This window comes from Strongylocentrotus purpuratus, unplaced genomic scaffold (assembly GCF_000002235.5).
Source record: "Strongylocentrotus purpuratus isolate Spur 01 unplaced genomic scaffold, Spur_5.0 spur5_contig_869, whole genome shotgun sequence".
NCBI classification, from domain to species: domain Eukaryota; kingdom Metazoa; phylum Echinodermata; class Echinoidea; order Camarodonta; family Strongylocentrotidae; genus Strongylocentrotus; species Strongylocentrotus purpuratus.
In genome coordinates, this window is record NW_022145578.1 from 349,769 (window position 1) to 375,281 (window position 25,513).

The following is a 25,513-nucleotide window of genomic DNA, read 5'->3' on the forward strand; positions in this document are numbered from 1 at the left end:
CATTTCAAATGTCTAGTCCGGTTAAAAATAGCACGTAATGATTTCATTATTGACACGTACTTCACATTGATTTATCTTATCGATAAGCGAAACGATTTGCTTTAGTATCATAACAAATATAACAGTAATGACAAGTATGGTTTTCCCAGAAAATTGCATTATACAATGTATATTCATCGTTATGGAAAATGTTGTATAATAATACAATGGGCATTAACATTTTCCAGACCAATGATTAAATTATGTTTAATATTGAAGCTGTTGCCCTTTGTATGTACATGAACTTGAAATAATAAGTAGCCTTGAAAGTGTCGCAATAAATCATGTGTGAGTGAGCTTGAAGTTTAATGGTGTATGTTTGTTTGATACTGTATAGCCTTTACTCTGTTTTTAATATATCTCCAATCAAATCAAACTGAGTGATGTTATCGTACAACTTAACAATATTAATCTTCTGTTCTCCTAAATAAGCCTTGGAAACTTGAAAATTGCATTACAATGTGAATTCATTGTCAGTGAAAATGTAATACAATACACAACAATGGGCAAATAATTGTTTCCAGACCAATGATTTAAGTAAGAAGAACTTACATTTTATATTGAAACTGTTGCCGTTGTATATACGTCAGGCGCGGATCCAGGATTTCTTAGGGGGGGGGGGGGGGGGGGGGGCAAAATTTGAAATTATGCGAGCCAAATATTGGTTCGTAATGGTGACCAGCAGTGACGTAATTGTGGGTGGATGGGTGCAGGGAGGGGCGAGTTTCCCCTCCCTCCTCCGCGAAACGCGGAAGCTTTGACATTTCAATAAATTATTAGAGAAAGAAGACGATTTGTTGTAGGCTACCGTTCCAAAAAAATATTCCTCGTCTGAATTTAGTTTTCCCCCTCCCGCGCTAAGCGGAAGCTTACGTTTCATTAAATCATTAGAGAAAGAAGACGATTTGTTGTGTCGTTCCCCAAAAATAATCCTCGTCTGAATTTAGTTTTCCCCCTCCCGCGCTAAGCGGAAGCTTACGTTTCATTAAATCATTAGAGAAAGAAGACGATTTGTTGTGTCGTTATCGACTCTTAATCTTTGTCTAAATTCAGTTTTTTTCCTACGTTCTCTTCCTTCCTTTGGCCCCCCCTCCTTCCTTCTCTTTTATTTTTTGATTGGGGGGGGGGGGGGGGCAACAGTCTGGGAGGCAAGTCCTTTTGCCCTCCTCCCGATCTACTTCTTCCCTCATTTCTTTTCTTCTTCCTCTTCTTGTTTTCCCTTTCTCTCCTCTTTCCCTTTCCCTTCTTTCCTTCTCTCTCTCTCCTTTTTTTTTTGCGGGGGGGGGGGGGGGGGAAGGGGGCGCCAAGGCCCGCTTGGCCCCCCCCCCCCTGGATCCGCGCCTGCATAGTGTGTGTTTCTATCGCTCAACACAGCTGTATTAAAAGCTCTAAATTGTTCACATCGCGGTCCTGGTTGCATGGTTGCATTTGCATGGTGAACTTAGAACTCAAACGATTGTCTTATTTACTCGGCGCTTCGAAAATATACCCCTAACTCGAAATATTTTGCGAGATAGGCCTATATGCAATTACTAATTGACTAAACATCCATGAACGCGCCATTATCACTTGTCAAATATTGCTCAGTCACGTCGCGGATTTGGTTGCATGGTGAACTTAGAACTCAAATGATTTTTTTATTTGCTAGAGGATTACAAAAATATTACCTCTAATTCGAAATATTTTGCGAGATAGGCCTATAATTTGTATGCAATTACAAATTGACGAAACGTCCATGACCGCATTATCACTTTAATATTGCTCACGTTCTGGTTGGTGATACAATCATGCTGGGAGCTCGAAATCATAAAACAGAAATAGCACAGGAATGATGAACCAAGAAATTCGGCGGTCGCATCAAATACTTTTTTCTCTCTGTAGTTCTCATAGAGATAATATACTACTAATCTCTATGGTAGTTCTCTATTCACTCATTCATTTATTTATTTGGTTGTTATAGTTATTATATAGGGGGCGCTGTTTGATCTATATCAACTTGCTACGTCGGATATTATAAATGGTAAATGAAGAACGAAAATATAATGTCGAGCAAAACGTTAGACAATGTGGGTGGAGTTTCTTCGTCCGAGTTCAATTTGTTAATTAAAATAATAACACATTTTATACAAAATGATTGGCTGCTGTTAGACCACTTTTGTTTCTCTCTCTCTCTCCCCCTCTCTCTTATATATATTTGTCTCTCTCTCTCCCCTCTCTCTCTGTCTCTCTCTCCTCTCTCTCTCTCTCTCTCTCTCTCTCTGTCTCTCTCCACCACCTCTTTCTCTCTTTTTTCTTTCTATGTATATAGTCTCAAGCAAATTAAGCTCCTACTTGAGAACATGAAGTTGAGGGGAGTGTGCAGGGAGGGGACGTGGTGGTGTTGGGGCGTTGCATTATATTGCTACCACTGTCGGTGAATTTGTGGGAATCAGTTTGGGGAAATTCAAACAGAATGGAGAAAAAAAATTGGGTCATAATAATGGCGTCTGTGGGGGGGGGGGGGGGATCGGGGAAGGCAGTAATGGTGTCACTGGACCGTGTTGAAAAAACGGGGTAGCTGACGTGATAAGCACATGCATCGACATCGTGATGATCAGGGAAGACCTGAACATATTACAAGAGCATAATAATTAATGTATAGCATGCACTGTTTGTCCCGCTTCTCCCTTATGCGCTTCACCCCTATTATAGCACTCATCGTTTCATCCCGCGGGTGACCCATTTTCCCCCGTAGTCAAGACTTCATCGTTTGTAATGATTTATTTACATACAACTTAAAAAGTAGGAAGGGAAATATATTATTATGTATCTTAGTACTACTTTTAGTACAAATGGAGAGGCTTACTACGTTTACAAAGTAAAAACGTATCGTGATCATATGATTCGTGTCATACTTCACACCGTAGAATTTGTAGAATTTGTAGAATTTTATTGACTCTTTGACCCCCTCTCGGGGTATGAGAGTACAAACAAACATAAAAGTATAAATAACAATGCATGAGTTATGAATACAATTCACATATATATTATACATAGATAATGACACAAAGATAAAAACGATATTAGGTATATAGTGTATGAAAGTACAAACATGAACAATGAACCAACTAGTAAACACAAATTATATATGTACAGGTACATGTACAATGAATGTAGATAGTGACAAACTGACAATAATAAAAGGATAAGTATAATGCAGTCTATTTACAAGCTAAATAGTGAACAAAGTAGGCTGTTTCACTATCCTACCGCTACGAGTACGTGTAGGTTCAGCTCTAATTGTACTTCTTGAACTGCTTGAACTATCTTCTTTCTCTGTTTTTTGATTAAATTTCAACATAATAAGGCGGGAAAATCTCGCTAAATTCTTCAACTGAGAAGTGCTTCTAGCCGGGCTTCTAGTATTAAAAAGTTCTGCCATGTGCATAGCACATACGTATGCCAAAAAGAATTTAGGCCTATTTTATGTATGGTGGGGGGGGGCGAGGGGGTACCGCCCCGCAATCCCTAAGCCTCCCCTTTCATCCGCCAATGTGCACGAAATGACGAATGATGTAACGCATTGAGCACTTGCCCTACAAAAATAGGCTATGTTGTCATCAGTCATCAGCAACAAAAGAGAGAAAAAAAAGAGATTTTCAGGGGAGATATTAGATCCGATATATCCGGGCTGGATCAGATACCGTACATACAAATTGTTTACTTCGGATATTATATTGTCGACAGAATACTAATTCTCCGACTACTGTCGGTGCATCGCCATCGTTCGGAGTCTCGGATCATGGAGAAACTATTGGAAACTATTGGAATGGAAACCCTACAAGAAGCAGGAGGATGTTCATCAACTTCTATAGAATCTATGGTAAATACTTAACAATTCTTAACGTGCGTTATGTTTATTATTTGTCATTGCATTTCGTCTACTTCCACTCGATATTGTTTAGGGCCTGGTCCACCGCGCGTCGCTCCTCCACAACGCCTGAGTTGTGGCGGTACGTGTTTGGTGCGGCACGGTCGTGATGGATATGGGATGGTAGTATGGGAACCAGCTAACTTACATGTAGCTTAGTCACTCATAGACCGAATTTTCCGTCTCTTTCGTTCGTTAGCCTCTTATTGGGGTAGGGTCGGCCGGCTCTCTCTTTGGAGACGGAAACCGTCTATACACATTCCCTTGAATTAGGGAGGCCAATGCCCTGGCGTAAGGCTTCTAGTCTAGGGTGTCTGAACGATTTTTCAATTTTCAATTTGGGATCGTTTTTCACCATTTTTGTTTGATATTTGAATTAAAATGTAATCAGAATAATACATTTCAAATTTCAAGTCTCGCCGATGTTTCTATCAAAAGATACAGCCCCTTCAAAATGCTGAAATATTCATAGCATTTTGCTCAGAATCGACGAAAAAGACGTACACGCAGAGTTATGTTGTTTTGCTAAATTTAGCCAAACAGCTGTATCGCGCGATATGCAAGCGTATGCATATCGTACGCAAGTTGCTCAGCCAATGCGCGACTTGCAAGCTTGAGCCACGCTGTCTCCGCGATATGTGCCATTGACTAGTATGGGTGGCCGTTCCCGCTATAGAACCCGGAAGTGAATACACGTTGTAGTCAATGGCAATATCGCGGAGACTGTCTCCGCGATATTGCCATTGACTACAACGTGTATTCACTTCCGGGTTCTATGGCGGGAACGGCCACCCCTACTTTCATTCACTATAAGCGCACATGTTACGCGATGTAACCATGGTTTGGACTGAGCGGAGCTCACGCCTCCCTAATTAGCTGATTCCAAAAATGTGGGAAGGGTATTATCAAACTGTTATAACAAATGATCCCTTGGGGCTAGCGAAAAAAAAAGCATCTGGATATTATCCTTACGTCTAGCCCTGCTTAAGCCGCGGGGCGGCAGCTCAGGAAAGTGGCAAATTTTGGAGCTAGGATGCAAACAACATTTCAATCGCTGTTTTGACCAAGATATTTTTAGAATTCTGGGGGTGGCCCCCGATGGGTAATATGGAGAAAAACCTGCTCTTTCATATGACACCTCATTTATTGAGTTTCACCTTCAGGATCATTTGTTATAAAGGTTTGAATTTCAAATTTTTTCATAAAATCATTGACCAATTTTGGATGGTCGCGCAATGCACGTAGACCACATAGGGAAGCGTACAATCTCTATGGGAAGGGTTTTAGCACACAACATTGGGTGCGCGATCAGACAGTTCTACACTTACGATTTGTGCGCTCGTCGCCCACTTCAAAAAATTAGCTAAGGGAAAAAAATGATGTAAAAATAAAAATTGAAGAAAATAAGAAAAGAAAATACAATTATACATTTCACAACATACCTATAATCACGGATCTGTAACAGTCTTTCACCATTTGTTGACAATCTTGCAGATTTTGACGTTTTTTAATCCAATAATTGTGGTTGCAGACGACCTTGACGCACTCGCACCACCGACTAAGAAAATCCTAGAGGGCGTAGAGGTTTGCTCACTAAAAACCTTCTCATTGGCAGAAGGTAGACCCTAAAAATATGGGATCCGTTTTGAGTAAAGAACTTTTGATAGAGATCAACATTTCAGATGTTCACAATTGCCACTTCTTACAACTAGAAAATATAAAGAAAAAAGATTATATCTTTTTAAATACAGATTTTTACAAACTGAACATTCGAAAGTAGATAGAGTACGATGTTTCTGTCAATCGTGCGTTGGTTTGAGCCCTATAGCTACATCCATCTCAAAATGAGAAGGAAAACAGTGAACAGTGACGTCATTGTTCGCGCCAAAAATAAAGGGTATTGCGACATAATCTGAGCTCCGGTCAGATCGTGCGCAAAGCGTAGTCTTATTTATAGACCCTAGTACCTTATTCTCACAGCACTAGATACGAGTGTCGTGCAGTAATGTATGAGAAGTGTTAAAAAAGATATTTCAGTAAAAAAAAAAAAGTCTACGTGAGCAGTCTATACTCCAATTGAGAATTGAAATGAAAGCCATGATTTGAAGGTGTGTGTTGTATGATACATGGTTAGTGAGTGTGTATGTTACGTATAGCGAAAGGGAGAGAGAGAGAGAGAGAGAGTGAGAGAAATATTAGTACACGTACGTTGCATGCATGGATGTGCGCTATGATTGTGTTTGCTGCAAGATGGATGTTAATTGGACCTCGTAACTTCTCGATCGTTGATAATAAGGAATACTCATGAGGAAATCAAATTATTGGAATGCACATCTAAGGTAAATATCAATGAATTATATATATTTCTATTCTTCATTTTTGAACCATCGTCTTCGGCTCGTAGTAGTAGAAGATGTAATCGTTCGCACATTGATGGCTGGACTTCAGCCTGCATCGGGGCTTGCCTGTGTCGGTGGTGGGATCAACTAAAGAAGAAGAAGGTGTGTACGTGTGCGACCGATTCAAGGCTAGCCGCTGTTGAGTGATTGCACTTTCGCGCGAAGTTTTAAACTTCATCGTGAACTTTGTCCCTCGGGCCTGTCTAATTATGAACGTAACTTTGCGACATGAAATATAATTGTTTCAAGGCTCTTACGTACGGAAAGGCGTAGAAGGAACCTCATAGGAACTAGCTGGATATCTCCTATTTGATGGAACTTCTGGAGTCGGCAGATGGGTGGATTTTCTTAGTGAAAGTAAATGCTTTCTTTTAATCTTAGTTTTAGTATAAACAAATTAGTAATTAAAAAGTTAGATTTGGGCATTGGCCTCCCTACTTGAATAACGCCACGGCCATTTCAGGTCGTAGCGTTTTGCAATTGCCCCCTAAATCCCCCAAAATGTCATTTTACCTCGTGTATAATAAAAAAAAATGTAAATTAGGCCTAGGCTATAATACATCGGTTCCACTTACTAACTTGATTGAAATAATCCGTTTAATTGTCCCTTTTAAGGAAATTATGGGTCAAAATCGACATCCATGTTGAAAATCTTGCAAGCCGTGTTAAACTCTCGCTGCCGGAGTCATCTAAATCAATCTCACCCCTTCTAGTCTACGCCGAAGGCAAAATGATTATGAAGGAAAAACTGTGCGCCATCTACACGTTCGTAATGGCGTTATCACAGTTTTTCCTTCATAATCATTTTGCCTTCGGAGAGAGAGCCGGCCGACCCTACCCCAATAAGAGGCTAACGAACGAAAGAGACGGAAAATTCGGTCTAAGTCACTCACTGTTGTCAGTAGATCTTACATGTAATATTTCTAGCGTTAAGAAAAAATTAAGGGCTAGGTAATAATTAAGTGATATTGACTGCCTTCAGGGCAATACGACATTATATCGCCCGAAAGTAGACAGTAGGCTAGACCGAAAGCTTCAGTCTCTATAAATCGTCGGTTGTTCCACTGAGACTACGTCTGGCTCCACTAGACCTCCGGTTATAGAGACTGAACGATCGCCTATACCATCGTATGTTGAAGATATCACGGCTAGATTTTAGCCGTTAGGCCCCTCCCACAAACATGACAAACTTGCCACGGCCGTATTGTTATGCCCCCAAAATCCACCAAAATGTCGTTTTACCTCTATATCCAATTTTAAATTAGGCCTAGGCTATAATACATAATACCGAAGGCAAAATGATTATGAAGGAAAAACTGTGATAACGCCATTACGAACGTGTAGATGGCGCACAGTTTTTCCTTCATAATCATTTTGCCTTCGGCGTAGACTAGAAGGGATGAGATTGACGGCAGCGAGAGTTTAACACGGCTTGCAAGATTTTCAACATGGATGTCGATTTTGACCCATAATTTCCTTAAAAGGGACCATTAAACGGATTATTTCAATCAAGTAAGTAAGTGGAACCAATGTATTATAGCCTAGGCCTAATTTAAAATTGGATATACACGAGGTAAAATGACATTTTGGGGGATTTTGGGGGCATAACAATCCTCGCATTCCGTCCCCCCCGGTCATTAACAGAAACCGCCGCCCCTGATTCCACGACATTTTGGTCTTCCTCTTCTCCTCAAAAGGGACTTTTAGATTTGCGTGGACGTGGACGTGGACGTGTTACGTCCTTTTAAGGCACTGGCAATCACATGTGACGTCCTTTTAAGCACTGGCAGTGCCTTAAAAGGAGGTCACACGTTGCAGTCCACGTTCTCATCGTGCAAATCTAAAAGTCCCTAATATTGATTTACTGGTCGAGGTTCATTATTTGCTGCCAACGAAAAACTTCTCCAGGCCATGACCATGTTTCTGCCCTTGCCCGATCGCCTCCAGCTCCAGCAGACATGGCGCAGCAGCGTGCACACGCACCGCTACTAACGGCGCAGTAGGCCTATAACCACTGCTGACGGCGGCACTGCACTGCGAGCTGAATCGGTAATAATAGGCCTACTCATAAAACGAGAAATCTTGCACGCTAATCTTAGTTCCATTTCATTGGTTTAAGGTTTGAAAATTGAAACTCAATATTGTGTTAAAGTTATAACAGAAAAGATTATCTTTATTTTATAATTCCACCGGGGCGATTTTTAATTTTGCAATCGCCAACGTGAGCAACCTGACGGGGGCGATTTTGTAGCTCACGGGGGCGAATCGCCCACCGCCCCCGTGTATTTTGAGCGCTGTTATGATTGGACATACTTCGCATCTGGCCAGCTGCGATATGCTCCATTGCGTAGTACCGGACTATTTGTTGTTTCAGTTCTCATTCATTTGCTTGGCACTGCAATTGCAGGGTTAGCCAACTTTAGCCCACTTTGGTAAAAGCCAGTCTGAACAGAAAGTGGAATAGGCTTAAGGAGTAGGAGGATATACATGTACATGTTTGTAACCGTCTGGTATGGGGGGATTCTTAAATAAAACTGAACTTTGTCAACCTTCCCCATACACATAATTTTATATCATTAATTTTTTCAATTAATGTAATATATATTCATGTATAAGCTAAAGTAGATATGATGAAGACGTAAAGGGTAAAAAACCTTGTAGCATCTCATTCATCTCTGTTCAGCCGAACCGACCCATTCCCTCCTCTCACTACCCCATACGATGTACTGTACCTCAGTCTCTGTATATATATGTAGAGGCGTTCAGTGGAGCCAGACGTACAGTAGTCTCAGTGGAACAACCGTCAATATCAGAGGCTGAAGCTTTCGGTCTAGCTGTGTATGAATGTGTAAAAGCACTCACACATGTACTAGGTTATGTTTCATAATTTCTCGTTTTTAATTTTATCGTAGGTTGGGAGAAAGGGTACCAGGAAGAGAAAGAAAATCACTCGTGCAGATAGAGAAACAGACACCTCTCCACAGCCAAAACCAAAGAAGGTGAAAAACGCAACAGGTAAATTCAGTAAAGAGGAGAAAAAGAGAGAGAGTGAGAGATACCGTAAATCTCCGTGTATAAGGCGCACCTGTGTATAAGGCGCACCCCTATTTTTCGTTTTTGTTTTGTTGTTGTTGTTGTTGTTTTGTTGCCGAAAACCCACGCGGGGAAGGACCTTCATTTTACATCGAGGTGCAGTAGAAGTTGTGAACTTGTCACAAATAATAGTAACAACAGTCTAAGGCTTCATGATACCAAGTGTCCCACACCAGCCTCTTCACATCACCTAGCAGAAGCTCTGTGTTCTATGCCAAACATCAATAGTCATGCATGATATGAATAGCATCCTCTATCTTTCTAATAATGGAGTACCTAGGATAGAACCTTGTGGTACACCATTTGTTATAGAAAACATAGAAAACATATGCGACATTGCCAGGCATAGCGCCATAAATCGAAACTAAAAAAAAAAAAAGACTAAGATTGACTTTAAGTTGGGTTTAACTATAGCAGGACGTTCATGTCACTGTTTGCTCTCACCATTTACTGGCAATGGTCTCTCAAGGGACGTACAAATCATGGTCACACATCTACAGAATTTAGCTTTTTTGATAGTTCCTTATTGAAGGAAAAAATTTCATCTAAAGATCATAATTGAGAGACCAATGATGAGAGCAACAAGTGACATGAATGGCCTGTCATATTTAAGTCCATCTTAAAGTCGATCTTAGTCTTTGTGAAACACTCCCCTGAAGAACTGCATATAGAAAAGGATACATAAGACTACACACACATGTAGAGATCTGAAGCTTGAAAATGTAATATTACACAGAGTCTTCTCCCCCTTCATCCTGCTTTAAAAAACATTGGGAAGAGAGACATTAAGAATAAGACTTGAGTTATAATCCAGAGTTTTGGATTTAAAGGAAAATAATTCAGGCTTTAGAAAATGAAGCAGACTTACACAGAGAGATTACAAGCACTTACTTTAGAAGTTTCATGACCAAGGTAATAGTTCTTGCTTCATGTACCGCAACTATGGTATTTAGCCATTGAGGGCAACATTGGCCATGTGTATATTTGGCAAAGGCACTTTTGGTTTCCATACAAATACAATGGGTCAAGAACTGGAAAGTCCGATAGAAATTACAAATAGTTTCAGAACCGACAAACTATAAGTAAAAGATTATGATGGTGCCTACATAGATCTCATCAAATCATTGGGGGAGTTCCAATAATAATTTAGTAAAAAAAGGAATTAGTTGAAAATGACACTGCTGTGCATTCTCTATGGAAGGGATTGGAAGCCGGAAGAAAGCTTGTCTTATCTTCTTGCCCAGTATCTGCACATGTGCTGACTTGCGCAGTGCGGGAGGAAGGTTGCCGTCTATTGTTGAACATCGTATTGCAGTAGGTTCAATCGTCTAGTGAAGAATCTTCTTTTTTTGTCTTCAAAATGATTGTTGCAGTATGAATTGATTTAGCTGCAATTCTAGTGTGAGACTAAAAATCTTTGTAAAGTAAAGTTTTTTGTTCTTCATACCATCTAGGTAAACCCTTTTGTTGTGACAGCTGCGGTTCTCGATTTGTTGTGAATCCACTTCGACGTAAACCCGGTCAGAGTTCCAAGGGCAAGGCAACGCCTCGTTATGTGGTAGATCAGGAGAGCCAGAAACTCCTGACTCTCTGCAATGCATGTGGTAAGAAAATCAATTACTCTCAAGTTTGTTTGCTTGTCAGCCTTCTCTTCCTCATCTTCTTCATTTACAGTAATGTCGGTTTTTTAACTTTAATACTAAATGTACCTTGAGGGTAAATGATGAAATTTAGAGTACACCACCTTGTTCAAGTACGTGTATGTTCTGAAGAAAAAAATAAAACATGAGCACTTGTTTTGCTGGAGCTCAAGCTGGGGTAATAAAAGTGCATCATAATGTGATATGATAATGTAATATACATGAATAGAAAATTATTATTATTACATGTACTGTAGTAGTAGTAGTAGTAGTACTGGTGATGGTAGTAGTATTGGTGGCAGTGGTAGTAGCAGCAGCAGCAGTGGTACAACATTCCTAGTTCAATACATGTAAATATAAACAAGTCATGCAGTACGTTTAGAATTTGTGGAACCATTTGCAGTATACAAATAATACACATCAGTGAGGGCATAAGTAATTTTACTAATGCCCGAACAAAATTATGTGTATTATTTGGTATATAAGATTATGTTTTATTTGTTTTATAAAATGATGTTTAATAACATGCTTTTGATAATGACAGGTCATTATCCAAATTAGGTGCTGGGAAAAATAAATGCCTGGTTACGTGTAAGCTTTCAACCAATCATTTTATTAGGATCCACGTCTTCATCTTATAATTTTTTATAACTATTCTCTATTTTTCTTCTCACATTTTCCCTTTTGTCTGTCTAGGCATTAAAATGGAGAGAAAGAGTAGGGCGCCCCCTCGTGACCCGCCCCCGTCGGTGGAGGACAAGCAGCGTTACTATGAGAGCGCACAACACTTTGCAGCTTCGTTGGTCGAAGGGCTTGGGGAGCCAGACGGTATGTTCTTTAAAGGCATCGTTTAACAATGTTAAATCTGAGATTCACGCCCCTACGTTTTATCAGTGTCTGTGATATGGTGTAATATCGAAGCCCTAAAAAAATTGCGCTTCAACATGATCATGAAGTGCCTTAAAAATTAAGCATCTTTGAGTGACCGGTTTTACCATGCTCGTTTTCCCCAATAGACTAGTGTAATAAAAAACAAAAAAATGAAATTTCGATTTCCAATCATAAATATCTTGATAATCAGAGAGGCGATCAGATTGTAAAAGTCATGGGGTTCCTGATGATCTAAAGGTTTATAATTTTGATTGCAGCATAAGCTAAATCCAGGATTTTGTTTCCGAATCTGAGGCGATGTTACCGAGTCACTTTAACCCATTCAGTGCGATACATTTTCTTGTCTCACACTTTTCAGTGCATTTGCAGTACATAAAATTGTTGCATGCCTGTGAGAAGGGCATGAATAGGTGAGAAGAGAAAAAAATGTTAAAATGACATGTACATTGTATTTCAAGAAAAAGGCATTCCTGACTTTAGCCTTGCTTTGCTTTATCTGTGCGGCACATTGTGAAAGTAAAAGAATATATTCAGTCTGTTTTTTTGCTATGAAATGATATACACTGCATACATTTAGGAATATACATGTATACTTGCTTTTCTTGAAGAAAAGTAGTTCCGTCATTAGAATGCCATTACATGTTATTCATTTACCCCTATTCATGTTGCCCTTCTTGAACTACATTATACATGTAATCTTTTTTAGCAATTCTTAACTTGAGAATATGACGCTCTTATTTTCACCTCTATTTTTTCTCCTTGTTTGTCTTATAGATACCATTTATTATTGTCGTTGTTATTATGATTCTTTTCATTTGATTGCAGCTGAAAAATTGACGTGTCCAGTTTACAACACCAAACCCTGTGGTTGCATTCAAAAGTTCATCATTGGAGAAGGTACGTACCTAGCAGAAAGAATCAGCGCTCAAAATACATGGGGGCGGTGGGCGATTCGCCCCCGTGAGCTACATAATCGCCCCCGTCAGGTTGCTCACGGGGGCGATTGCAAAATTAAAAATTGCCCCCGTGGAATTATAATATAAAGATTATCTTTTCTGTTATAACTTTAACACAATATTGAGTTTCAATTTTCAAACCTTAAACCAATGAAATGGAACTTAGATTAGCGTGCAAGATTTCTTGTTTTATGAGTAGGCCTAGTTATTTCCGATTCAGCTCGCAGTGCAGTGCTGCCGTCATCAGTGGTTATAGGCCTACTGCGCCATTAGTAGCGGTACGTGTGCACGCTGCCGCGCCATGTCTGCTGGAGCTGGAGGCGATCGCGCAAGGGCAGAAACATGGTCATGGAGAAGTTTTTCTTGTGAAAGCGTTAACCCACTGAAATCTGGTGATTTCAAATGACCAGCAAATAATGAAACTCGACCAGTAAATCAATATTAGGGACTTTTAGATTTGCACGATGAGAACGTGGACTGCAACGTGTGACCTCCTTTTAAGGCAGTGCCAGTGCTTAAAAGGACGTGACGTGTGGCTGCCAGTGCCTTAAAAGGACGTAACACGTCCACGTCCACGCAAATCTAAAAGTCCGTATTGAGAAGAAGCGGAAGACCAAGATGTCGTGGAATGATATGGTAACATGGGCAGATCTAGGGGGGGGGGGGGTTAGGGGGTTTAACCCCCTCCTCCCGGCCCCCTTGGACTGCCAAGTGAAAATGTGACATTAAAGCGGGGGGGGGGGGGGGGTGGGAGAGAGATGCTGGAGAGGAGGACTACTAATCTATTTTATTTTTTTGGGGGGGGAAGTGAAGCGCCGTTTTAGCATGACTTTCTTTTTAACTCTTACTTTCACCTATCTCAGATAACCCTAAGTTTTTGGTTGCTGCTTTATATGTAGTTGATAATGCATGTTTAAAATAAAGAGAGAGAGAGAGAGAGAGTGAGAGAGAGAGAGAGAACCACCATCATTTTGCAATGGTTCAGGGTTCGTGTAATGTACATTTGAAACCATTTCTTAGCGTCTCAACCCTAACAAAATAGCAAAACTATTTTTAAGGAAAAGCATTATACTGAATTAAATAAAGATTAATAGCTTTATATTGGATCATACTAATACTGATACGGGCTAAAGACAATGTGGTATTTGTATAGAGGTATTTCAAAATGACATTCTGATAATCAACATTTTTTCTGGTATCATATGTATATACGCATAATACAACTGATCTTTATGATTTCTTAACGTGACATAGCTTCTTCTCCCCCTGCAAACAAAAAAGAAAAAAGGTTATTTAATAAAAGGATCATGTGACAAATAATCATTGTGATTCAAATTGATGCAAGGAATTTTTTTTTGAATAAGCAATGCTTTTCACCAGAATCTTCTTTGTAAAAACGACTTTTACAAATCTCAGCCATGCAAATCTGCCACTGTGTTGTAAGATCACTTTCAGATTAGGAGAAGTGTCTTCTATAATGAGTATTTTACATTGAATGGAACGTCACAACTCAGAAAGCATGGATGAGGGTTCGTGTAATGTACATTTGAAACCATTTCTTAGCGTCTCAACCCTAACAAAATAGCAAAACTATTTTTGAGGAAAAGCATTATACTGAATTAATTAATAAAGAATAATAGCTTTATATTGGATCATACTAATACTGATACGGGCTAAAGACAATGTGGTATTTGTATAGAGGTATTCCAAAATGACATTCTGATAATCAACATTTGTTCTGGTATCATAATGTATATACGCAACATACAACTGATCTTTACGATCCTTAACGTGACATAGCTTCTTTTCCCCCTGCAAACAAAAAAGAAAACAAGGTTATTTAATAAAAGGATCATGCGACAAATATTCATTGTGATTCAAATTGATGCAAGGATTTTTTTGAATAAGCCAGAATCTTCTTTGTAAAAACGACTTTTACAAATCTCAGCCATGCAAATCTGCCACTGTGTTGTAAGATCACTTTCAGATTAGGAGAAGTGTCTTCTATAATGAGTATTTTACATTGAATGGAACGTCACAACTCAGAAAGCATGGATGAGGGTTCGTGTAATGTACATTTGAAACCATTTCTTAGCGTCTCAACCCTAACAAAATAGCAAAACTATTTTTGAGGAAAAGCATTATACTGAATTAATTAATAAAGAATAATAGCTTTATATTGGATCATACTAATACTGATACGGGCTAAAGACAATGTGGTATTTGTATAGAGGTATTCCAAAATGACATTCTGATAATCAACATTTGTTCTGGTATCATAATGTATATACGCATAATACAACTGATCTTTAGGATTTCTTAACGTGACATAGCTTCCTTTCCCCCTGCAAACAAAAAAGAAAACAAGGTTATTTAATAAAAGGATCATGCGACAAATATTCATTGTGATTCAAATTGATGCAAGGATTTTTTTGAATAAGCCAGAATCTTCTTTGTAAAAACGACTTTTACAAATCTCAGCCATGCAAATCTGCCACTGTGTTGTAAGATCTCTTTCAGATTAGGAGAAGTGTATTCTTTAATGAGTATTTTACATTGAATGGAACGTCTCAACTCAGTAAGCATGGCTGAGATTTGTAAAAGTTGTTTTTGCAAAGAAGATTCGGGTGAATAGCAGTGCTTATTCAAACAAATATTCGCATCAATTTGAATCACAATCATTATTTGTCGCTTAATCCCTTTTAATGACCTTGTTTTCTTTCTCGTTTACAAGGGGAGAAGAAGATATGTCACGTTAAAGACATCATAAAGATCAGTGTTGTATGCGTATATATTATATACACAGGCCAGTAACAGCTATGTAGCTTGTAAATTTGTAAGAGGGAAAATGCTGATTGATGATGATGAAATAGCAATTAATTGAGGAGTATCGTAGGTACCAATTCAATGGATATTTGTATAAAAAAGAGCCCCCGTCAGTACTAAAAGAGCCCCCGTGAGAAGGCTCACGGGGGGCTCTTTTTTGGGGGGAAGAGCCCCCGTGGACAAAAAATTAATTTGAGCCCTGGAAAGAATCCACTTGCAGGATGAACATTAAAGGCATCATTTAACAATGTTAAATCTGATCTGAGATGCATGGCCCTACGTATTATCAGTGTCTGTGATATGGTGTAATATTGAAGCCCTAAAAAAAAAGTAAAAATCTTTGAGTGACCGGTTTTACCATACTCGTTTTCCCCAATAGACTGTAGTGTTATAAAAAGAAAAGAAAATGCAAAATTTGGTTTCAATTTCAAATCATAAATACATGTATCTTGATAATCAGACAGGCAATCGGTTTGTAAAAGTCATGGGTCCCTGACTTGACCTAAAGGTTTATAATTATCATTGCAGCATGAGCTAAATCCAGGATTTTGTTTCAGAATCTGAGGCAATGTTACCGAGTCACTTTAACGCCAATCTTGAATTCTGATAACAATGAGGGTGCTGCACAGTAGAGATTGTACCTCGTAGAGTAGAGAAAGATTTTAATATATCAATATCAAGTCCCGCTCTTCCACAGGTCAAAGTCATGGGGCATTCAAAATAGTTCCCTCCCTTAGAGGTTGTATGTGAGAAGGAAGTACTTTGAGCTCCATGAATTCACCTTTGACCGTGTGTCGCAACTATCTCTATCAATATGCTATGATAGCGATCATAGCTCGTAGAGTAAAGATAGTTGTGATCCGCACATGTGTTAGTGTGCTCAAAGTTAGTTTGTGGAGCTCAAAATTGTCCCCTTCCTCATACAATGCCTATTGGGGGAATGGGAGGGGGAATTATATCTAGCTCCATTAATCTTTCGAATGCTAGCTATGGCAGTGATTCACTGTTGTTTTGAATACCAATGGGAGTTGGATTTTTGTATGTTGTATGGGCAATAGAACTTGAATCCTTGAATTGCATTTTGAGATAAACTGGCTCGCTGTGATTTAAAACTATTCATCATGCAGTTGATTTCTTTCAAAGCAACAATATTTACTGTATGTAATAACTAACAAAAGTGTATAATAAAGTTGTGAATTGTAAAAAGGTGCAATAAGTGATCATGTGAGAGTTTTCAAATTTGCAAATCGTTGATGTCACCCTGATGTAGTGTCGGACAACTCATCCATTTGTTTGGATGTTCCTAAACACAAATTGACTAAAATATATTTTTTCTCAAATATATGACTTAGTAGATCTTTATACCTAACTGAGGAGGCACGATAGCTGTCGGTAGAGCAGTGGTCACGTAATCCGGTGACCCGGATTCGAAACCAAGGGAATGCGGTAGTGCCCTTTGGTAAGGCATTAATCCTCATTACCAGGTTCCTCAGAGAGGACCTAAAGCTGTCGGCCGTCTGGTTGCTTACTTACAAGCATTTGTGCTTTCTTAGCAGCCAGGTAAAATAAAAATAACAACCACCACCTTTCTGAGGATCAATAACAATATCCTATCTATAGCATGGTGAGATTTTCTTCCCCATAGATCTCATAGGTATACAAAAATGGGGACGCTCTAAAATGATTTTTCACCTGTAACCAGAACTCGACACTCTCATTAATCAGGTGACAGAGAAGAATCCAAGAAGCGAGCCATTCAGCTGCTGAGCATTCTTAAAGATGCCAAACGTCTCAGGGAGAAGAAGTTCTACAATCGAGAAGAGGTTCTGAGCAAAGGCAAAGGGTATGTTCATTCCTATAATGATGATTATGATTTTTTTTGTAGCCAGGGAAGCCTCATCAGCATCAATGCTGTTTTACCTATGGACCCTGCAATTATTATTACCCCATCTTTTTGCCAGGTACCCAGTAACACCTGTGTGGAGATTGGCAAATGTGGATTTACATCTTGCCGAAGGATGGTAGTGCTGAGCTCGGATTTGAATCCTTAACCCTTGGTTTGAGAGTCGAGTGACTAAACCACTATACCATGAAACATCCACAATGATGGTTTGCATGTACATTCCTCCTTGTTAAAGAATTCTTAAAGAAAACTGTGATGGCTCAGTGGTAGTGCAGTAATCTTGTAACCAGGATGTCCAGGGTTTAAAACCAAGTGGATGTGCTAGTGCCCTTTGGTATAGCATTAATCCTCGTTACTAAGTCCCTCTGTCCCCTGGTTGGTTACTTACAAGTATGCAATGCTTTCGTAGCAGTCGGGTAAAACAAACTAACAATCTTTTCTTTTTCTCATTTGCTTTGTTTGGATTTACGTACTACTACTACCAAGAGAAAACATTCCAATTCCTTTCTTACATTAAATTTCCAAATCATTTTTTTTTTTTAAATCATTGACTTTTTAAAAAATCAGGCAAAGGAAGGTTGGTCTAGGTAACGGTCATCGCAAAGCCAAGGAGTACGAGGACTTTGTGCTCGCAAACAGGAAGATCCTTCGCGGTGACTTACGGATGTGCGAGCGTGCAACGCAGCGTATCCTTCTCTACTCCAACAACTTCCTGCACAAGCGCTTGAAAACGGACCCCCAGAATCGCACCCAGAGGCTGCAGCGAACCAAGGGGCAGGCTGCACTGGGCAAACTTGTGGACGTGGAGAAGCTATCTGAGCAAACGTGCTGCTTGGAGAAGTGTGTGCTGGTAGGTGATCTCATTTCTTTAAAAAGCAAATCATAGACTTGCATCTTTAAAGCCCATCTGTACTAGTTTACAGGAAGGATTAGACCACCCTACAAGGTCACTGACAGGTGGTTATCTCTAGTTATCTCATCAAATCAGCTCTCATTTAACATAAGAAAAAGAGGATCATGGGGAACCAATGGTCACCGATTAGGCACTGTTTGCTCTATAGAGGGCGCAAGAGCTATAAGTAGTACAATGGGGCTTTAAAGCTCAAAGAAGCATAGTATGGACATACAAACAAACATCTATTTTGTTTTATATCCCTTTGGATAGAAGCAGAAGTAAAATATGTGTTTTCCAACTGCAGTAAAATGTGTCTTAGTGGCCACCTCTCTATAGTGAGCACCATTTTGTCTCCCTCTAGAAGGAAATGAGTGTTGTAGAACCTGTCTTGAAAGGCCATCTGTCTACAGTGGCCACTTTCTCTGGTTCCCTTTGGTGGCCTAGCATATAGACAGGATTGACTGTAATCACTGTATTACTAACGTCTGGAAAGAGGTCTTCCTAAAAGGACATAAGTGGCATGATATGGCTAGGATCCACAACCTTCGCGTCCCCTGTTTGTACCATGTTAAGTTTAGATACTGTGATGTTGGTGCCCTTTTTGGTGAACCCCCAGTCTCTGAAAACTTGGTTAATTGGTAAAACCTTGTCAAGTTCAGATACCATGGGGAGTGTTTCACAAAGACTAAGATCAACTTTAAGTTGGAATTAACTATGGCAGGCCGTTTATGCCACTGTTTGCTTTCGCCATTATGATCTTTAGATACTTTTTTTTCATTCAATAATGAATTATCAAAAATGTAAATTTTGTAGATTTATGACCATGATTTGTACGTCCCTTGAGAGACCAATACCTGTAAATGGTGAGAGCAAACAGTGGCATGAATGGCCTGCCATAGTTAAGTCCGACTTAAAGTCGATCTTAGTCTTTGTGAAACACTCACCTGGTGTATTAAAGTCAGACATGTCATGAAATCATGTTGCTTGATCTACTGCAATTATAACACTGCCGTTGTATCCGCTCTTGAATTTCCATAATTCTCTCTTTCTAGTTGGCACGTACACACAGTCTGCTTCTGAACCAGTGGAGGGACAGAGCAATCTCCGGGCAGACGGAGGCTAGGAAAGTTCTTGCTGAGATGCTCACACCTTCAGGTATGGCAGTAAATCTTAGCATATATCTGTACATGATCACAGGGATGCCAGATTTCAGGCCCTGGCAACTTATTTTCAGACCATAGTTTAGGCCTTTTTTGTGTACAAAATAGCTCATTCTAGGTGATTTTCAGGCCCTCTGATCAATTCTAACAGGCCTTGTGATCAGAAACAGATCATTTTGTACCAAATTCTTGCATTTTGCCAAATTGATACAGAAATTACAGATTGTTGATGTATCTCTTGTTTTCAAGAATGCTTGAAAGACTTGTTAAAATTATTCACTTGTAGAATGATTTAGACTTTGTGTGTCCTGTATAAAAATGCATTTCATGATAAATGGGGAATTATCTCTCTTGAATGCACTCTGTAACAATCATATGCTAAAATTTCTTTCCACAAATCTCTTTGCATGTTATAAGTTGTTCTGGGCATTTTTATGATTTTATTTTTCTCCTCCATTGCACCGTGAGTACGTCAATGCGTCGTAGTTGGTGCCTGATATCGTTACTATAAATAGTGACTATTAAGTGATGTGGTGAGAGCCATTTTATAGAAAATGCTTGTAATATCTTGTCATGTAGTCTTGGTACCTGGTTGGGTAATCCCTTTGGCAGCTCACTCAGGAAGCTATACTGGGATGGTAGGTGAGGCGAGTAATTACCAGGAGTGTTGGAATGGTGTGTGGACAAAGCACTTGTTAATTTAGTTCACCTTAAAGGGAGTGAGTCGTAAGTTTCCATATGCCGAAGGCCATAATTCGTTGACACCAGACTTGGTGGAAATGCCATTAATTGGAGTACAAATCTACACACAGCAATCCCGTAGGCCCATCAAGAACTACCCCCTAGTCTCTCGGAGAGTCTTTGGGTGAGGGAAAAGCGAAACATTACATATGGTCATAAATCTGAAGGCTAACCCTGGTAATTGACACCTGTTATTGGGTAAACACCTGAACGGTGTCCAATTCCCCATGAGAGCTGACTTCTATACTCTATACTGTAGGTCAGGGATCCAACTGCGCCCGTTTCATCGCCATGGTAACAGGCAGCAGCATCACGACCATCGCCAGGGTCAAGGACCAGATGTGCAAGACGGGCGGGGACCGGGAGCCGCCCCAGCACGGCCTCAAGAAGTACTGGAAGAACCACCCCAGGAGTAAGACCTTGGGTCTGCTCGGGGAGGATGGAGAGGTGCTCCAGGGCTCCAGGGCGGGGTCGGCGGAAGCTGGAGCTGGGCAGACAGGAGCACAGGGATCTCTAATGACCGTGGTAAGTTATCTCTCAGGAGCAGAAGAAAAGGAAATACAGTCAAACCTGCTTTAGTGACCACCTGTCAACAAAGACCACTCTTTGTGTTTTCCTTGGGCTGTCGCTATAGACAGGTTTGACTGTAACAGGAATACAGAGAATCTATGTTGTCAGTTTGTACGTAAAGTCATTAATTTCATTTTAGGCCTCTCATGACTGAGGATTCGTATTTTGTAGGAAAATAAAGTGAATTCTATAAATAATCTTCTACTTTGTACAAAATATATATGTCTCCCTTGTGATGGTGAAAAGGTATCTTGTAGGAATAGAAAAGAAAAAAATGAGAACAAACTTTTTGTTTGTCTATAATTTTAGGTCTCTCTCATGACTTTGGTAGTAGTATCACATAGATATTGTAGGGAAGATATGAAGAGGGACAATGCACGTTGTGTGTGTGTGTGTATTGGGTTTTTACAGACGTGTATCAATCAGATATGATTATTTACGTCTGGGGACCAACCTTTAAACGTCACCATCCGAAAGACGTGACTTAGTTTCGAACCTGCGTCCTCGGCTGAATCAGTTTGTAACTTCCACTTTTAGCTGGATTACAGGCGCACGCCACAACGTCTAGTTTTGTATATTTCAGTTAGTCCTTGCAAGAGTAGTTAGGATAAGTTCAAGGAAGTGACTCTGAATGTTGCGCTGTCTATTGGTCTGTACTTATTAGATTAAGAAATTGAAAGTGTATTGAAATGGATGACATTTACTAATTTCATCGGTAAGTTAAAAGATGAATGTGGATTTAGTTAAACATACACAAGTATCTGTTGTGATAATGGCTATTATATACTGAATGAATGACTACTTAAGATTTTTTTTTCCAGACATATAACAGGAATATGATTCACAATCTTATTTATTTCATTATAACTTTGTAGTATTTAATCCTTCAATACATTGCGATGATTATACCTCAATTTGCAGGCACAACTGATAGAGCAACAGGATCAGTTGAAAAGACTGCAGCAACAACTGGAGGAACAGCAGCAACAAGTCAGACAACAGCAGAGACTTGTAGAGCAACAATTAATACAACATCAGCTGAGGCAAAACAGGCAACTGAAACAACAGGTTGGTTGCAATGACATAAAGCCCCACTGTACTACTTGTAGCTACTAGCTCCCTCTATATAGAAAACTTCCCCAATCGGTGCCTGTTGGTCCCTCATGAACCTCCTTTTCTTATGTTAACTGAGAGCTGAGTTGATGAGAAACCACCTGTCAGTGACCACTCTGTGTGGTCTAATCCCTTCTGGCCAAACTAGTACAGACGGCCTTTAAACAAAAATCACATACTTTATTTATTGAGAATATCAAGAGAAAGCATGTAAAAGGGAACATTTGAAAAATTCTGTAAACTCAAGAATTTTAAGACACCGTCAAAGTAATCCAACTTGCCTACACAGAAATTTATGATGCGGAAGCAATGAAGCATGTAAATTAAGATTTATGATGATAAAGATAACTATTTACCTTGTTTCCACAGAAAAGCATAGTATAGTATTCATGACACAATAATTATGCCGTGAAACCTAGTCTACATATAAATGGTTCATGAAGTCTGTATTGAAGGGAATTTTTTTATGATTTTATGACCATATGCACCTGAAGGCTGTTTCACTTGTTTATTTGTTTGTGTTTGTTGGATTTCCTTGAGTTAGTAATAAAAATAATAATAGGCATTTCTATAGCACCGTCTATCTAGAAAATTCTATTCCGAGGCGCGTTTATTATTACCCCGGCAGGCCGGCTTTAACCTAGCTGCCATTACAGCGCTCTAGCATTTCAAGGAATTAATTCCTACCAGGTACCCATTTACCTCACCTGGGTCGAGTGTGGCAAATGAAGATTAATGCCTTGTTTTTGTCTCCCTAGGCTGCCTTGGCTGAAGCGCAGAGGAAGGTCACACGTCAGATACGAGCTGGAAACTTGCCTGGTAGCTCAAAGTCAAGTACAAGCAATACTGCTACCGCCCATCCTACAGCACAGGTGAGAAACGACCCTCATATTTTTTGTAACTTTGAATCCTTTTCAGAAATGTTAGTAATTTTTTTAGATTTAAATTATAATTGTATGAAAAATATACACGATTTTGCACATATGGAGGTTGGGACAGAAGAAAAAAATAAGAAGGATCATTTAACTCTATTATCAAATAAACATTTTTTTTTTTACTTGTACTTGTATCAAAGAGAACTGTTGCTGAGCTAGCGCTATGAGCGTCCCTGGACGGTGTGTGCACTCTATAAGTTTACACTATTATTATTTTATTACTATTTAGCATTTTGTATGATTAAATCTACAAGATATTACACATATTGCAATCATTCACAGTATGTAATGGGTTTTAAATCTTTTTGTTTGATTTACAGAACATGTCAACAAACAGAGGGACGAATCCGTCTACTCTAACGATGCAGCCTCTAACAGCCGATCAGCAAGGCCGTATCTATGTACAGTCCCCTGTATCTACCAATCAGCAAGCCCAATCTACGGCAACACAGTCTCAGCCATCCAATCAGCATGTGCCTACTATTGTAGGCATGACTATAGAGCAACAACAGCAGCAACTTCAACAGCAACATCCCCTGACAGCTACAGTGGCAGGGCTAGAGGGCATCGATGCCAAGCTGTTGCAGCAGAACTTGCAGCAGATCCTTGTAGAACTGCAGAATCAGATGGTGACGCAGCAGATTCAGCAGCAGCTGATAAACTTTGGGATGCAGCCGGGCCCGAGTGGTGGAAGCAGTCAACCCCCGAGCTACAGCACGGCAGTTGCAGCAACAAATAACTCCCAGGTGCTGCAGACATCACCACCGCAACAACCACCACCACAACAACCACAGCAACAGCAGAAGACACAGAAAGATGGTTCACAACAGACACAGATCATCATACAGACTATTCCAAGCCTGCAACCCAATTTGTTGCTGAGTAGCAATGGGCACGGTATACCTGGTAGCAGTAATATGCCACATTATGTCAATACCTCAGCAAGCGGGTCCATGGCTCGTCTTAAAGCAGCTGATAGTTCTCATGTCATGGTTCCTATCACTCTCCATCACCCTGGTGGCCCCATCGCAGGAGGAGATGCAGTCAATGTGGAGGAGGTCAATGTTCAACTCCAAGAAGTGGTCATGCCTCTGTCCACCCAGGATAGCGAAGCTTGCAACCTGGTCCTACCACGGCAGCAACAGCTTCCCACCATCCTGCAAGGCACTATCCAGCAACACCTATCGAGTCTTGGCCATCTGGCCAGCCATTCTTCAGATTCGGGTACAACCCGGCCAACCACCACCATCAGCATCGAGAGCCTGTGTGGCAACCAGCAAACATCGCCAGCCAACATGGGGGATATCGTTGTGACAGAGGTGGACGATGGCACCCGGATGATGCAAGGTAGCGGCGAGGAGAGCATCCCATCCGCTATCCCTCTGGTCGGAGGGGTTTCCGTAGAGACGCTCTTGTCTCCGGAGGCTCTCCATCTCTTGAACTCAACAGGGCAGGCATCACTGAATGTCTCTTTATCTTCCGCAAGGACTGTGAAGCCGAACACACCAGGGGCAGGTGCCTTGTGAGATAACTAGTTTGGTAGGATGTGTATTCTCTGTTTTTATGCCTCGGCTACAAAGTAGCCGGAGGCATTAAGTTTTTGGGTTGTCTGTCTGTACGTCCATACGTCCCGTTCTCGTGATCGCGTTATCTGAAGAACCAATTGATGGATTCCTGCCAAACTTTGTTCATGTATGTATTTTGCAGAGCCGATGAATTGATTAGGTTCTGGGGTCACGAGGTCAAAGGTCACAGGGCTCACCATGTATGCAAAAATAGCTCTTTAATCATGAATTCATAATTGGGAGAGTCTACCTACAGGTTGATGATAGACTGTCCTTTGGTTCTTGACCTTCAATTCTGTCCTTCATGGCCAGGCATTGCTTTTGATTGAATATGAACCTGACAAATTTATTTTGCTGTGTTGAGAGCTTTCGCCCCAACACATCCGATGCAAGTCATTTTGTTTTTCAGTTGCCCAGTCTAGTTTCCTACATTATGTTTTTCTTCTGTTTACCTCTTCAGAGGGACTTTATTATTCCATTACAAAATACATATAGACTATTTACAAAACAAGTAAAACGAAACATACATTATATAATAAATGTATAAACATTACAACTGCAGGGTAAAGACTCCAATATTTGCTGATTTTTTAGTGCTAGGGAAACTTTTCAGTGTTATGGACAGTTTTAAGATTATTGATTGTTCAACATATATTGTGAATGATTGAGGCTGCTATCATGTTTTCATGATATATACCGTGTTTATTTATTACCATTTAAAATAAGATCAATAATGATATGAAACGACAAGCATCTAAGATAAGAGATGTTCTAATTTATATAAGATTGTATGAACTTGTCAGTGATAATATGGCCTTATCACTTGTCAGTTTTGAGTGGCAGGCAAGTAAGAATGCATAATAAAAGTTTATAAGCT

General features: G+C 39.9%; 1 protein-coding gene across 1 annotated transcript; it reads left to right on the forward strand.

Moving 5' to 3' along the window:
- The first annotated feature begins 3,753 nt into the window (after nucleotides 1–3,753).
- Nucleotides 3,754–24,774, forward strand: LOC594540. Its single transcript, XM_030976093.1, has 12 exons — nucleotides 3,754–3,901; nucleotides 9,261–9,363; nucleotides 10,896–11,045; nucleotides 11,778–11,909; nucleotides 12,798–12,869; nucleotides 17,480–17,597; nucleotides 18,225–18,507; nucleotides 19,605–19,707; nucleotides 20,713–20,978; nucleotides 21,945–22,091; nucleotides 22,895–23,008; nucleotides 23,392–24,774. Exons 1-12 carry the CDS (start codon nucleotides 3,821–3,823, stop codon nucleotides 24,595–24,597), a joined length of 2,775 nt encoding a protein of 924 aa, XP_030831953.1. The 5' UTR covers nucleotides 3,754–3,820; the 3' UTR covers nucleotides 24,598–24,774.
- Nucleotides 24,775–25,513: the final 739 nt, after the last annotated feature.

Excerpts from the sequence above, each read along its gene's own strand:
- LOC594540 (XM_030976093.1), top strand. The coding sequence starts at position 3,821 with ATGGAGAAACTATTGGAAACTATTGGAATGGAAACCCTACAAGAAGCA. Across the intron at positions 11,046-11,777 it reads GACTCTCTGCAATGCATGTG|GCATTAAAATGGAGAGAAAG; the intron begins GTAAGAAAATCA and ends TTGTCTGTCTAG. Across the intron at positions 17,598-18,224 it reads GTTCTGAGCAAAGGCAAAGG|GCAAAGGAAGGTTGGTCTAG; the intron begins GTATGTTCATTC and ends TTAAAAAATCAG.